The sequence below is a fragment of the Miniopterus schreibersii genome (genome assembly GCF_964146895.1).
Source record: "Miniopterus schreibersii genome assembly, chromosome: 16".
Classification (NCBI taxonomy): Eukaryota; Metazoa; Chordata; class Mammalia; order Chiroptera; family Miniopteridae; genus Miniopterus; species Miniopterus schreibersii.
In genome coordinates this window covers 32,250,951-32,266,266 of record NC_138116.1, presented here as the reverse complement: position 1 = coordinate 32,266,266, position 15,316 = coordinate 32,250,951, and the positions used below count along the sequence as shown (strand labels likewise).

General features: G+C 38.3%; 1 protein-coding gene across 1 annotated transcript in view; it reads left to right on the top strand.

The window, feature by feature from the left end:
* The window catches only part of METTL16 (methyltransferase 16, RNA N6-adenosine), a 55,015-nt gene that overhangs the window by 27,875 nt on the left and 11,824 nt on the right, over window positions 1–15,316 (top strand). Inside the window, exons 6-8 of the mRNA XM_081161878.1 lie at window positions 792–934; window positions 9,843–9,912; window positions 10,992–11,081. Of these exons, the coding sequence (XP_081018004.1) occupies window positions 792–934; window positions 9,843–9,912; window positions 10,992–11,081 (303 nt within the window). The remainder of the gene's footprint in view (window positions 1–791; window positions 935–9,842; window positions 9,913–10,991; window positions 11,082–15,316) is intronic.

The following is a 15,316-nucleotide window of genomic DNA, read 5'->3' as shown; positions in this document are numbered from 1 at the left end:
ATTAGATATATTATTTGTAAACGTATTCTCCCATTCTGTGGGTTGCCCTTTTTACTTTCTTGATGGTGTCCTTTGCAGCTCAAAAGTTTTTCATTTTTTTGCCCTGGCCAGTTTTGCTCGGTGGTTAGAGCATTGGCCCACAGACTGAAGGGTCCCAGGTTCGATTCTGGTCTCTGAAAAGCAATGGAAAAAATATCCTTGGGTGAGGATTAAAAAAAAAAGTTTTTCATAGGCAATCTGGTTTATCTAGTTTGTTGTTATTGTTACTTATGCTTTTGGTGTCATATCTAAGAAACCATTGCCTAATCTAAGGTCATGGAGATTTTCTTCTAAGAGTTTCAGCTTTTATATTTAGGTCCTTGAGCCATTTGAGGTTTTTTTTGATATGGTGTGAGGTAGGAATGGATTAAACTTAAAAAGTAAAACCACACAAGTGCTAGAAGAAAACATAAGCAAATATTTATACAATCTTTGGGTGAGATATTTACTGTACATGATACCAAGACAGAAAACATAAAGGAAAAGTTACAGAATTGGGTACTTAAAAAGGTAAAATTTTGTATGTGTAATCACAAAGATGGAAGGTAAAAGATCCTAGGAAGGGATGTTTGCATGAATGCAGTTTTTAAAATGTAACATTGGAATGATTATATGATTTTTAAATTCTAAATCTAGCATGATATTTGGAAACTAAAATTATGTCTAAGTGTTCTAACTTAGAACTAGATTTCAGTCAAAGACTTGGTTTCAAGGTGTAAAATTTTTCACCAGGGTTTTTTGTTGTTGTTCAGGGAGTAAACTCTCGAAATCCTCGAAGACCTCCACCTAGTTCGGTAAATACAGGAGGCATCACAGAGATCATGGCAGAAGGAGGCGAATTAGAGTTTGTTAAAAGGATCATCCATGACAGTTTACAACTTAAAAAAAGATTAAGGTAAGTTGGTTATTACAATATGGGAATATTTCCCCCCTGTGTAATTCCAAAAGAAACCATGTAACATAGAGTAAATGTAATCACAGTGGTCTAAAGAACAAACAGGTAGCAGATCTTAGAGTCTGCAAAGACCGTTTCTAATGATGCTTTCATGCCTTTTAATTAATTTGCGTTTCCTGTAATCATCTATACTACATGGATAGAAAGGAGGAAAATACCATATGATTGTATTGCTTTTATTTCAGTACTGTGATGGAACAAAACTGATTCAAATATGGCTTTTGATTAGAAAACAGATGGGTTCAAATCTGTCCCATGAGCCAGAGTAAATTTGTTGCCTAGTCCTTGAAGCAATTATGTTCTTGGAATCAGTCTCCCAAACAATGACAGATGTGAGGACATTTAGCTGTCAAGAACTTAATGAAGGGAAACTGAGATCACTCACTGGTTCCAAAAGAGAGTTAAGGCTATTCCTTTTTAAAAGCTAATTATTTTGGGCAACACACCTGTCATTAAGCAGCATAAGGTACTCAAAAAGAAGTCTCACTTGACTTCTCGCCCTGCTAAGTATTGTTGAAATGATGGATAATGTGGTAGTTCAAAACCAAAAGGTTTTCAACCCTAGAATTTGGCTTTGGGACATAGAGAAGATTTTTTAAAAACTGGTAAAATACACATAACAAAATTTAGCATCTTAACTATTTTTAAAGTGTACAGTTCAGTAGCGTTAAGTGCTTTCATATTGTTGTGCAACTAATGTCCAGAACTCTTTCTTCTTGGAAAAATAAAACTATACCCATTAAACAACTTCCCTTTCTCCTCTCCCCAGCCCCTGCCATCCACCATTCTACTTTTTGTCTCTCTGAATTTGACTATTCTAGGTGCCTTACATAAGTAGAATCATAGCTTTTGTACTGTTGTGCCTGGCTGCTTTCATGTAGCATCATGTCCTCAGTGTTCATCCATGTTATAGCATATGTCAGAATTTCCTGTTCAAGGTTGAGTAATATTCCATTGCATGTATATCCTACATTTTTTAATCCCATTCATCTGTTGGTGGACACTTGGGTTGCTTCTGCCTTTCGGCTGTTGTGGATAATGTATCTATGAAGATGGGTGTGCAAGTATCTCTTAAGACCCTGCTTTAAATTCTTTTAGGTAGGTATATTTCCAGAAGTGGAATTGCTGGATAGGGAAGACTCTTTTTCTTTTTTAGGATTTATAGATGTTTAAAGCTTATTTCAGTAAAAGGCCAATTTCAAAATCAAACATTCTGGTTTTTTTTTTAATGTGAGTTTATTTAAATATTTGTGGAAAGCAACTAAATCATTGGATGGTCTGTCATAGAAAATTTACACATCATTGAAGCCAAAGGTTAACAAATTATTGTTTTAAATTGATTTATTCAAAGATCCATTAGGGTGTGTAGAAAAAAGAGACTTAAGTAATACTGAGTACTGAGAAGAGTCTTAGTAAGTAAAATAGTCTTAAAGAAAGGTAGCAGGGCCTGAAACTCTGAAAAGAGGTAACCACGACCATGTGGCCATTTCAGTATCTGTCATCTTTAGAGGGGACTGGTGCTAACCAGGAAAATGGGGAAGGTAGTTTTCAGGAGTCTTTTAATCAGTAAATTTTTATTATTTCCGAAGTCCCACTTTACCTACAAAAATGTGTTGTAAAAGAACATCATTTAAGGGAGAGAAATTGGTCACTATGTTCCAAGTGTGCCTGTACCTGGCTCTCATAGCCCCCAAATTGAATGAAAGGTATACATTTGTTAGAACCGATCCCTTACTAGAGCCTGTCATGTCTCTAGAGAGTTGACTGTTTAGAGGTTGGTCACCTTATCTGGTTATAATTTATTAAAAACAGGGTTCAGCAGTATTGTCTGCTCCATTAGGACTCTTGCAGGTTGAGAGGAGGGATGATAATAGGAAGAAGGGAGGAAATGAAGTGTTTCTTTTGAAACAAAAATAGAGCAGTGTTTCTTGAAAGTATTACTTCAAATACTGTTTACAATTTGACACTGCACCATGGCACCTTTCATTTGTACCTACTACCCGTTCATGTCCTCCCTCATATTTTTATAGTTGACATATGTTTATACTACTATGCAGTTCTCAAATTTTGGAATGCTGTTGGAACTGCATATTTTGAAGCTCTGAAAAATAAGGGATTGAAAACAAGTATTTTAATGCATCTGCTGCTTATTCCTCTAGATTTTTTTCTTTTTGTTCCTGAAGTGCAGAAACTAAGCAGAATTTGTAACATTGTGGGATGAACTAAGTTCATTTTATTAGACTGATCTCAGTGGTGGTACTTGATATTTCATCGGCAGCGACTGCAGCTTTGTTTTGTATGTTAAGGAATTTTGCGGCTGGAAGGCCCTTGGGGTAAAGTTTATACAGCCTCTTAGTTGTACAGATTAGAGACTTGGGACCCCATCTCCTGATTCTGGTCCAGTGCTCTTCCCACCACGCCACACAGCCTCTGCACCCAGCCTGCAATTGGACTTCTAGTCAGGCAGCCTTTTCTTTTTTCGTTGGTACAATTGACATACAGCACTATTAGACAGCCCTTTTATTGTTGATGATTTGTAGGTGCTTGTCATCCTTACCTTTCACTTTTCGTGCCTGTGATTTGAGCTTACTGGCATTTTCTTTTTTAGAGACTCACTCTCCTAATCTTTTAAATAAATTAGCAGACTTTATCAGACTTCTGATGGCCTGAATTCACTCTTGTCATTGGTTAGTAGGTCTATAGCTGATGCCCTTTATGGCAATGATTTTACGATTTTTCCAGGAACCAAAGATCTGTATCAACTTAATACTGGTTTCACCCAATGTCCCTCTTTTTGCTTTTTCCTTTTTATTCCCTACTCCCTGCCAGATGGTGGATACTTCTTGAATTTGGGTATAATCCACAGATTTGGCGATGGGCAATACATTTAATAATTTGGGACTTTGAAATGTAATTCTTTGACTTGCCTTTTAAATTTTGTTTTCTCATTGGTAAAATGAGATAACAATAGCTACCTCACAGGGTAGTCATTAGAATTAAATGATTATATATTTGATATAATTAATAATGATAATGAATAGTAAATAGGATCATTTAACTCTTGACTGTTCTAGGACTGCTAAGGTCCATGGTGGTGAAAGGAAATATTACAAGTATTCTGTTATTTCATGTTAATGTAGAGTTTCCCCTCCCTTCTTGTTTTTTTAAACTAGGGGCTAGTATAGTTATGGGGTACCATAAGGAATAGTGCAGGGAACAATTGTAGATTTTACGACAATCTCCAGCTGAGAGACTGTCCAGTTCTACTGTGGACTTTGACCTGCCTTTGTAAGGGGGCAAGCCACTTTATTTTCCCAGTGTGTAGGGTTGGTGTGATGCCTTTATTATAGTGTTAAACGTCAGAAGAACATAGGTGCCAGCTCAAGCCAAGTACAGTATGAGTTCAGAAGGGATAAAGACAATAATGGACTGTAAGCCACCAAATAAAATAAGCAAGTAAAATGCATAAGGGGGATAGAGGAAATGTTCTTCATTACGGTAGAATGCCAACTAATAAATGTAGAAGGAATAATAAAGTTGGAAAAATCATTTTGCAATCGTTATAGTAGTAATTGATTTGTGGAAAAGTCAACAATGGAAAATTTGATGAGGAACAGGACATTTACATAGTTTCAAAGCATCTCCCCACAGATAACTTATAATTACAAAGAGAAATAGAATAGCTTTACAGTGGAGAAACCTGGGGGAAATACCTCCTTGACCAGGTGATCCCCTCCTGATGTGAGGCACCTAGAAAGGCACAGCAGCACCTCTGCTCTTCATGCCCAAAATGTATTGATAACCTGAATCTAGCTATGAGGAAATGTTGAGTAAACAAACTCAAGGGATTCTGTAAGACAGTTCTTCAAAAATATTAAGGTTGTGAAAGTAAAAAATAGGCCTAAACTGTTTCAGATTAAAAGACTAAAGAGACTTGACATGTAAATGAAATGCATGATCCTAGATTGGGTCTTGCACCAGGGGAGAAAATTGTCATGAAAGACATTACTGGGATAATTAGTGAAATTTGAATATAGATTGTATTCCAGATAATAGTATTGTATGAGTGTTAAATTTTCTCAATTTGATAATTGTTCTGTGGTTATGAAAGAAAATGTCCTTGTTTTTAAAAATGTATATGCCAAAATATTGAGAATTAAAGGGGCACGATGATGTCTGTGGCTAAGTCTCAAATGATTTAGAAAAAGATGTATCCACAGAGCAAGCAAATGGAGGAAAATGTTAATTGGTGAATCTGGGTGAAGAGTGTACTGGGATCATTTGTACTAATCTTGCAACTCCTATGCGTTTGAAATTATTTCAAAATACTTTTTCGTTTCTTTTTTTAATGATAGTAATTTTTTTAAAATATGATTTTATTGGTTTGAGAGAGACAGAGAGAGAGAGAGACATTGATGAGAGAGAAACATTGATTGGCTGCCTCCTGCACACCTCCTACTGGGGATTGAGCCCGAAATCCTGGCATGTGCCCTACTGGAAATCGAACCTATGACCCCTTAATGCACAGGACACGATGCTCAATCAACTGAGCCACACCGGCCAGGACTCAGAATACTTTTTCTTGAAACCTGCTGTTTCAGAGGAATTGCTAAATACTATAATGAGTAGAGTGATACTTTCATCATTAAAATAGTATAATGGATTCAAAGTCTCTTGGGTAACTGGATCTTACTTTTGTTCATTTTTTCTACTTGCATTTTGATTATTTGTCACAGGATGCCTGTTGAGAGTAGCTAGGATTTATTAGAAGTGAAGTTAACACAGAATTTTTAATACACCCAGTTACCTCTGCTTTTTCTATAAGAAATATAACTGTTGCAGAAAACCGTTAAGTATGTTGATGAGATTAAATCTTAAAAGATTCACAATACAGTATTTATTGTACAGCAAGGATTTAAAGAAATATGAACTCTCCCAAGCTATATAAAGTACCAAAGACATAAGTTTAATATTACAAACTTACTTATCTAAATATTTGCTTTTCTTCATCTCTTGAGGAAATTTACAGTATCTTTCTTTTGTCTCTGCTTTGGGATATTTCTTGCCTTCTGGTGACTTTGATCTAATCTGTTCAGGAATGTTAATTTTAAAGGGAAGGTGTTAACCTATTTTATACGTTACTATGTCAGCACCTATTGCTCTTAATTTCTTTTTCTTTATGTTGTTCCTAACATACCAAAGGCTTTTAAATTTCTTTTAATTCTCCATCTATACACTGTCTTCTTAAAGGGAGCATATTATTTTTCTTCCAAACATTCTAAAACCACTAAATGAAATAGATTATGTTCAAGGTAAAGTTACCCGGGTTTGTTTAAAGTAGTTTAGGTAGAACAATTATTTCTTTGTATTTTCAAAGGGAAAAAGGATTGATGAAACAAAAGTAGTGGCAGTCACCTATTGTTGAACCCACAAACAGTGAAAACAAAATATTGGTTAATATACTCTATTTCTAAAGCAATATAATAGTATATCTCCTAAATCTGTAATTTCTCTTTAGATGAATTTCAAATGACATAGGAGTAATTGTGATGCTTTGAAAAACGCAGGATACAGTGTCTGTTGCTTAGTGTAACTAAACTGTGTTTTATAAACAAGAAAGAAATATGTGAAACATTACTATATTAACTACTCTTTATGTATATTTGAAGGTGTAAGATACATCACATTTAGAAATCTATATACATATTTAAATGTTTTATTGAGGTATAACTTGCATACAGTAAAATTCTCCAATTTTAAGTGTACAATTTGATGAGTTTTCACAAATGTGTATGTAGCCACCACCATAATCAAGATATAGAATGTTTCCATCGCCCTATAAAGTTTCCTAGTGTTCCTTACAGTCTGTCCCCACCCATCCCAGCCTTAAGTGACCACTGATCATTCTGTCAGATAGTTTTTGCCTGTTCTAAACTTTCATATAAATGGAATCATACAGAATGTAGATTTTGTGTCTGGCTTTGTATTGTAAATGCTTTTAATTTTCTATATATTATGTTTTGATGCCTTGAAAACCTTTCTGGGCAGAGAGAGACTGCCCCTCCCTGGGCTAGCCAATTTTTAGAGATAGCAAAGGACCCAGATTGAACATGCCTTTGATATGCAAACTAAAGAAGATGTGTTATATATACAGGGTTTCCCCCAAAAAATGTATACACTCTGTAACAGCTAATAGCTCAGTTTTGAAAATGAAATGTATTTTAATAAACACTGACTTTATAGTTATTCAAAGTGTGTGTATATGTATTTGTTAGGACACCATATATGTGTGTGTGTGTATAACACAATATTAGCCATAAAAAAGAATGAAGTCTTGCCATTGGCAACAACATGGATCGACCTAAAGGGTCTTATGCTAAGTGAAATAAATCTTGGCCTGTTTCGATTTTTAAATCCTGGTTGTGAGTTATTTTCCTGCTTTTAATGTCTAATAATTTTTCATTGAATGCTAGATATTGCAAATCTTATGTTTTGGATGTTGTGTTTCATTGTATTTCTTTAAAAGAGTATTGGACTGCCCTGCCCAGGTGGCTCAGTTTGGTTGGAGCATAGTCCCGTACACCAGAAAGTTGGGGGTTCGATTTCCAGTCAGGGCACATACCTGGGTTGTGGGTTCGATCCCCGGTCAGTCCCCAGTTGATCCTGGTTCAGGGCTTGTAAGGGAAGCAACCTATCGATGTTTCTCTCTCACTATCCATGTCTCTCTTTCTCTCTCTCTCTCTCTCTCTCTCTCTCTCTCTCTCTCTCTCTCTCTCTTCCTTCCTCTAAAATCAGTAAACATATTCTCTAGTGAGGATTTTAAAAAATAGTGTTGGACTTAGTTCTGATGCTTGCTTAAGTTACTTGTGATCAGTTTGAGTCTCGAGTCTTGCCTTTAAGCTTCAGTAGGGTACATATAAAATAACTTCAAGCCCCATTACAAAACAGGATGCTTTCCAGAACTCTCCTAGATACCCTTTTATTAACAAGGACTTTCTGCTCCCCCTAGTAGAACCACAAACTAGTTCCAGCTCTGTCTGGAGTACAGGAATTGCTCCATTTACTATGTCTGAGAATTCTTTCTCTAGCCTCACAGAATTCTACCCCGCATGTGCAGATAATTACTCTGCAAAATATTCCAGGGAACTCCTCTGCAGATGCCCAGAATTCTGTCTGTATGCAGCTCCTCCTTTTGTATTTTGCTATTCAAATCCTTACCATTTAGGCCTCTCTGAACTCCAATATCTAGCTCATCAATTCAGCAAGATTATTGGGCTCTATTTGAGTTTCCTTTCCCTGCATTGCAGCTTGGAAATTTCCTTCAGGCAATAAGCTCCGGCAGTTGTAAGACTCACCTCGTTTGTTTCTTTCTCTGAGATCATAGGTCTTCACTGCAGTTGTCCAGTGTCTGAAAAACAATTGTTTTATATATTTTGTCCAGTTCCTAGTTGTTTATGTTGAAAGGGCAATTTCCATAGTAGTTAATCCTTCATAGTCTAAGGAGAAATCCTGTATAAAGTTTATACTTTTCAAACATTTTTAGAATAATCAGAAGAAATAAATTCTGTTTTTTTACCTTGTAACAAGTTCACTCCATCTTCTCTGCACTCCCTCTTCTGGATTTGTATTTACTATACAAGAAATTGATTTCATGTTATGTTGAAACTCTAATGTAACATATAGCCTTAAATTATTTGCTGGTGAGGACATCTCAAAATACAGGTTTATGCTAGATTTTACAATTTCTCTTAGTATGGGGAGGGGGTATTTAGTGCATTTTTTTTTTTTAATTGAGGTATAACTGACACACATTATATTAGTTTCAGCTATACATGTTTTTATTGTTATTTATTAACTAATTTCTGTCCTAAGACTAAATGGCCTCTATTATGAGCATCACAGGTGAGACCTCTCTCTTAAAAAAAAAAAAAAAATTATTGATTTCAGAGAGGGAGAGAGAGACAGAAACATCAATGATGAGAGAGAGCCACTGATTGGTCTTTTCCTGCATGCCCCTGCCCCCTCCCAGGGACTGAGACCACAACCCTCCCCCACCGGAAAACTGAGATCCTCATCTGAGGAAATGTTTATTGGTTTTAGAAAGAGAGGAAAGGAGAGAGAGAGAGAGAGAGAGAGAGAGAGAGAGAGAGAGAGAGAGAGAGAGAGAGAAGCATCGATGTGTGAAAGAAACATCTATCAGTTGCCTCTGGCACGCACCCGGACTAGGGATCCAACCCACAGCCTACATATGTGCCCTGAGCTGGAATCGAACCTGCAACCTTTTTGGTGTATGGGACCACACTCCAACCAACTGAGCCACCAGGCCTGGGCAGACCTCTCTTTCACTCTCTTTACAAATATGTAACAGCCCTGAATCACTGGAGAGGCTAAGTGGGTTTTTGTGGTGGTGTGTTTTTTTTAAGTTGCTTTGTGCTTATTTTCCTTGACTGGATTTGTTCTTTGTCTAAATACATTATATACTGTTCTTGTTATTGTCACTTGTAACTTAACTCAGTATTTTTTGCTACTGTTCTCATTTTGTTCACTTGAATAATGCTAAATTTAAAAATGTAACCACATAGTCCTGGCTGGGTGGCTCTGTTGGTTGGAGCATTGCCCTGTCTGTACACCAAAAAAGGTTGCAGGTTCGATTCTGGGTCAGGGCACATACCTAGGTTGTGGGCTCTATCCCCAGTCAGGGCACATATAGAAGGCAACCCATCAATGTTTCTCTCTCTCCCTTCCTCTCTCTCTCTCTAAAATCAATAAACATATCCTCAGGTGAGGATTAAAAAAAAAAAAATGTAAGCACATAAAGAGTGTTTTACTTTGTCTGATTTTTCCCCAGGTGGTATAGCTGCATGCTGGGAAAGAAGTGCAGCCTTGCTCCCCTGAAGGAAGAACTCCGCATACAAGGGGTGAGCCTTTGTCATTGCTGTTCTTGGACAGCTACTTTTGGTGGTAGTTGGACTATAAAATTTTCCTTTATACCTCAAATCTCTAAATGGGTTTTTCTGTTTATTTTTGCTTTATTTTTTAATTTTGTAATTTTGGGGCCAAAAGGGACTTTTCATAAATTATTTAAATAAGGCCTTGTTTGACAATTACTTATAATAAAGAAAAGGTGGGAAAACAGGTTGAGTAGAATGTCAGAGAGAAACCACAAATAAAAAAACCTGGTGTCTACCTACCACACCTGACTCCTTTATATAATTGCAGAAACTCAAGGCTACATACATTAAGGGACTTGTTCTGGATTATGCGTTTAGTTGTCAAAGAACAGCTAGAACCAGAGCTATCCTCAGAAAGTTTGTTTCCCTCTATGGTGCAGTCCACATGGATTCAGCCCTTTGCTTCTGTTTTGAAAAGCAAGTGGCAAATAAATGCTCCCCCACTATTCCCATTGCCCCTCCCAGTTTATGGTGTTTTGGCATGAGTAAGCCTGGGCAGGATGACTTTTCAAAGAAAAATCAGATGTGGGTCAGTGGTGGAAGCCAAATTTCTGATTTCTGGTTTCTCTCTGACATTCTACTTATGCTGTGTTCCCTAGCACACTTTTTTGTTGTTGTTGTTAAAATTATAACAGCTAGAGTTGTTTCATTTTCTTTCTTAAAATCTGATAGACAAAAGGGAGACTACATAGGTATGTCTAGCCATCCAGTGGCTGTCTTACAAAAAGAAAACAACAACAACATTCAAATCATTTTACCAATGATTATTTGAAGAGCTGTGTTTTGGGTGGTTCATATATTTGGATCTCAAGCCAGAACTATAAATTTTTTCTAATGTTTTATGGGAGGGGGGAAAAATCCACAACTCTGTTGAGAGATAACTTATTTATTGGTTATTAGGCAGCTATGTATAATTGTTTTGGGATATTAATGTTTGTTAACTGATAAAAAGAAAGACCAACACATAATTTCACATGAGGCAGCAGCCAGAAACATATTGGTAGAATGACTTCAATTTGATGAGATGCTGTGTTTGTTGGTTTCAGGTTCCTAAAGTCACCTACACTGAATTCTGTCAAGGTCGGACAATGAGATGGGCCTTAGCTTGGAGTTTTTATGATGATGTAACAGTACCAGTAAGTAGAGACCTTGCTTTAGCTTCTCCAAATACCAGCATATGGTGGGTTTTAGTAGGTCATCAATGAACTAAATCTGTGCTGTCTTGTTCCCCTGAACTTTACTCCAAATTCTTGCATCAGAATGGAAAGTGGTTGTAAACATGATACAGCCCTGGAAGGCTGACTGTGGTCATTGTGGGGCCTTTCTCGTGGTTTGGTACAGACAGATTCTTGCTCAGGAAACATAAATGAATTGCAAATGCATCTTTTAGGAATTAAAAATTCAGATAATTTAACTCGTAGAAACACCCTGCAGGTATAATTATTCTGTTGGACATTCCTCAAGAAAGGGAATGGGAGTCTGTTTTCCTTTACTCACTGTGGCTTTCCTAGAGTACCTATCTCCTGGAATTCCTAGTTGAATATAGAAATTTGCCATTCGGTGTTGCAGGGTTTTGTTATGTAACACTTAGAACCCTTCGCTAGAATGGTCCCTATTGGCTTTAAGATTAGCACTAGAATATTGGTCAGTTTTGAGGCTGTGATAGGTCATTAACCTATTCTCTCTACTTTGCGTATGCTTGAGCTTGAACATTTTCTGTAATACAACATTTTAAAAAACGATTTGTTCCACAAACTTCTCCTTTGTCCTCCGTGCTGCTCTATGTAAATGAATTGAAGACTCTTCTGAAAAGAAGTCATAATAGAATAGTATCTCTTCTCACATTCCTCTCATAGGAGTGACTGACTTATTGCTGCCTGTAGCCTTCTGCCTTAAGTTTATGCACAGCCTGTGCTCCTCCTGCCCGTAGTACTGATGGAGGCCTGGTGCCTAGTCCTTCCGGTCTTGAATCCCTTGCCCATACAATAGGGTTGTTCTCAGTGCTCCTCTCCAAAGGTCTTGGCTACTCATGATCTCTAAAGTCACCTTAAATGTTCCTGTTTCATAGGGCAGAGGAGTAGAGACATGTGCAGAAGTACAAAGGGACAATTTGCAGATGTTTCTGAATACATGAGCTCGAATTTGAAACTGAGCCTGTCCTTCCTAATCTTCTGCAACTAGGTGTACTGCTGGGTTGAAATAAGTTTCCCAATCTACTTTGAATGGCCTGTCCCATGGAAACCTAGACCCGCTGCTGTATAATAACTGCAGCAGCAGGATCCTGAGTGGTTAAAGTTTGAAACACTCACTGGTTACAAAGATGTTTCTGCTTTTTGGACTTCCCTCCTGTATCTTTCATCTTCTAGAATACCAGGGTTTTCACACCAGATTGTTAAAATCATTCGTAGTGCCTTGGGTTAGTCCTAGGCAGACCCTAACAGCTACAAGAAAGTTGAACTGCACCTGTTCCCAATGCTTTCTGTTTAACTTGCTTCCTATGTGTGTTGGCACCCCAGGTGGAAGAGCTAATAATGAGCTCTGGCGCTCTTCACGTCATCTCAGAGACAGAGTCGCCCTCGCTGCCTTGGAGTAGTAGCTGTTTCAGAGTGAAGTCAAAGGGCACTGTGTTTCTGCGTTAGCAAAATCAGCTGGTTTTGAAAGGGAACTTTCTACGCCTCCCTGCCTTTCTGTCTTTTAGTCCCTCCTTGGGCCCTGTTCACAGTTTCAGCCATCAAAGGATGCCTTTTGCTAAGGGCGTCAGGTTTCTTCTATGCCAGAGTACTCATCCCTCCCCAGCACTGCCCCAACCCAAAGCTGTTAATAATGCATTCCCAAGTGTTTCGTTAGGTGCACTTAAACTGCTACAGGGAAAATGGCAATTTCTGATCTGTGGTAACCCAGCAACAGTTTCTTAGCACTGGTGCCCTTGATCAGCAACTGCTCTCCCAGGGGTAGTCCCAGGGCACTCATGAGGTTTTTGGTGGGCTGTCCTCTTGGTTCCCCTTCCCTCTGCCTGGGCTTCTCCTCACCTTTTGCCTTTTGAAGGAGTGACTGTCACCTGATTTTCCCCTTCTTGATCCTGTTGGGGGTGGGGAAGGAGGAGGACACTGCTTTAGATGAGGAGAGAGGAAGCCAAGATCTAGAGCTAGTTAGGCAGAAACATTGACCTACTTTCCCACCCCCATCCCCAGTCCAGCCTTTTTAGGGTAAATGTTCAAGTTACTATGGCAACTTCTGTTTTCACTTACCTCAGACCTAACTGACTCCTTTCTGTTGGTGCTGAATGCTGAAAAATTCTAATTCACTGCTGATTCAGTGCCTACCCTAAACCCATTGCTCTTGTCTAGATTTATTTTAGCAACAAAAAGACGAGTCCTGGTGTTGATAGAATTTTTGTACAATTATTTTTGACTGATGATGAATATAAGGAAGCATCTTGGAAGGACTGCTCTTTACAGAATTTTAACAAGCCACTTAGCATGCCTCTTTTTCCCAGCCTCTCTTCTAATTGCTCCAAGCGTTATTTAAGCTTTGCTTTCAGAAGCCTGATGCTTGTTAAAAGAAAAAGGAAAAATACTGTGGCTCTAGCAAGTTGTGCACTCTTGGCATGAGCATTGCCCAGGAACTCTTTCTCTGCCTTCAAGACATTTCCTGGGACTGTCTAGGGAGTAATAACCATAGGGCCTTTTGGAAAGCAGATGGAGGGAAGGGGTCAAATGAATTAGGTAGCCTTGTTTGTGTCCGAGTTTGGGGTCTCCTGACAGTGCTCTATTTATAACTATAGGTTTTCAAACTACTAGTTCCAGATAGATTAGGGATTCCTTGTAGGTGTCCCAGGGATGATGTTGGGGGCAGACATCAGGTTGGTACTTCATTTTAACCAGAGCTGATCTACTTTTAGCAATGTTATGTATTGATTTTATTTGTTTAAAGTATTTACTGTTAAGAAATGGTTTGAAAACAAGTATTATACCATGGTATACATTATAAAATAGATGTGATGATTAGGGAGCTGAGCTCTTGAGCAAAACCAAAGCTCAGGACCCTCTTCTTACTTACGTTTCTTATTAAGCATGATCTCCATTGTGGTAATACCAAAGAAGTGACACCATTTTCTATCCCTTATGAGGATCAGTTTTATGGGAGAGAAAACGTGAAGGATTGATTCAGAATTGTGTATGAGTGAGAGCTAAAATGAGTGGTAGGGGCCAGAATGGTTGAGAAAGAGTTCAGGCTGGGCTCATCAGAGGTGACTTCGTCGGGGAGGAGTTGTTATTGCCTGACTTGTAGTGGGTGCTCAGTAAGTATTTTCTGAATGTGGAAAGGAATGGTATAGGACTTTTGCTAAGGTGCAACGTTACAAGCAGGACATTAATAGATGTAGTAGATTTGAGGCACTGGGTACAGCCTTTGTGGTTTGAATGGTTCACTTCTCACACATTGTCATTGTGTCTAAACCTTACAACAGTCAAGTAAATTAGATGGTGGTATTCCCACCTACTAGCTGAGTGAACTGGAGGCTCTCCAAAGTCAGGTTGGAACCCAGATCAGTCTGATTTCGAGGCCTATGCTCGTAGTCACTCTGATACTCTGCTTTCCAAAGTACTGCCTTTTGTTCTAGCCTGGCCGTGTAATAACCGGTTCGTGCAGGCCCACATCATCTTGTAAGAATCACTTGGGCTCATCCTTAGCTCACCCTTCTGCTAAAAAATTCCCAAGTGGCTACCTGCTGCCAGTGGGAAGTACAGCTTGTTTGGCTCCTTGGGTGCCCAGATCTGTCCTTAGATTTCCCTTCCATCCTGATCACTCCCTGTTTTTCTGACTGTACTGTCTTCTACCGTATTGACCTCCACAGACCTCCCGTGATGCCAGAGTCGTAGCTCACAGCCCGTTCTCTGTCTGGTCCTTCCCTCGGACTTCCCTCTACTGCAGCCCAGCTCAATTCTAGTTTCTGCATAAAGTCTTCTTAACCATTCAGCCCATAGAAATCTCTGGACTTGTACTTATCTTTTTCAGTCATATATATTCTCTATAACCTTCTTTGTATCAGTAATTTGTTTAACTCTGGCATGGCGGATAACACCAAAACTATTGCATGGCGTATAGAAAATGCCTTTTATGAGCTGGCCCCTATCTGGTTTTATGTTGAGCAGGTTACTTAACTTCTCTAAGCTTCAGTATTCTCATTTGTAAAATGGGTGTTAATAACAATACCTACCACATAGGGTTTTGAGGATTAAATGTACTTAACATAGTGTTTGCTATGTGGTAAGTGCTCAGTAAAATAAATTGTACTATCATTTCCTACCGTTTCTTCTCACCCGCCCCTGTCTTTGATGCTCTAGTAATGAGCTACTGCTAAGTTTCCTTG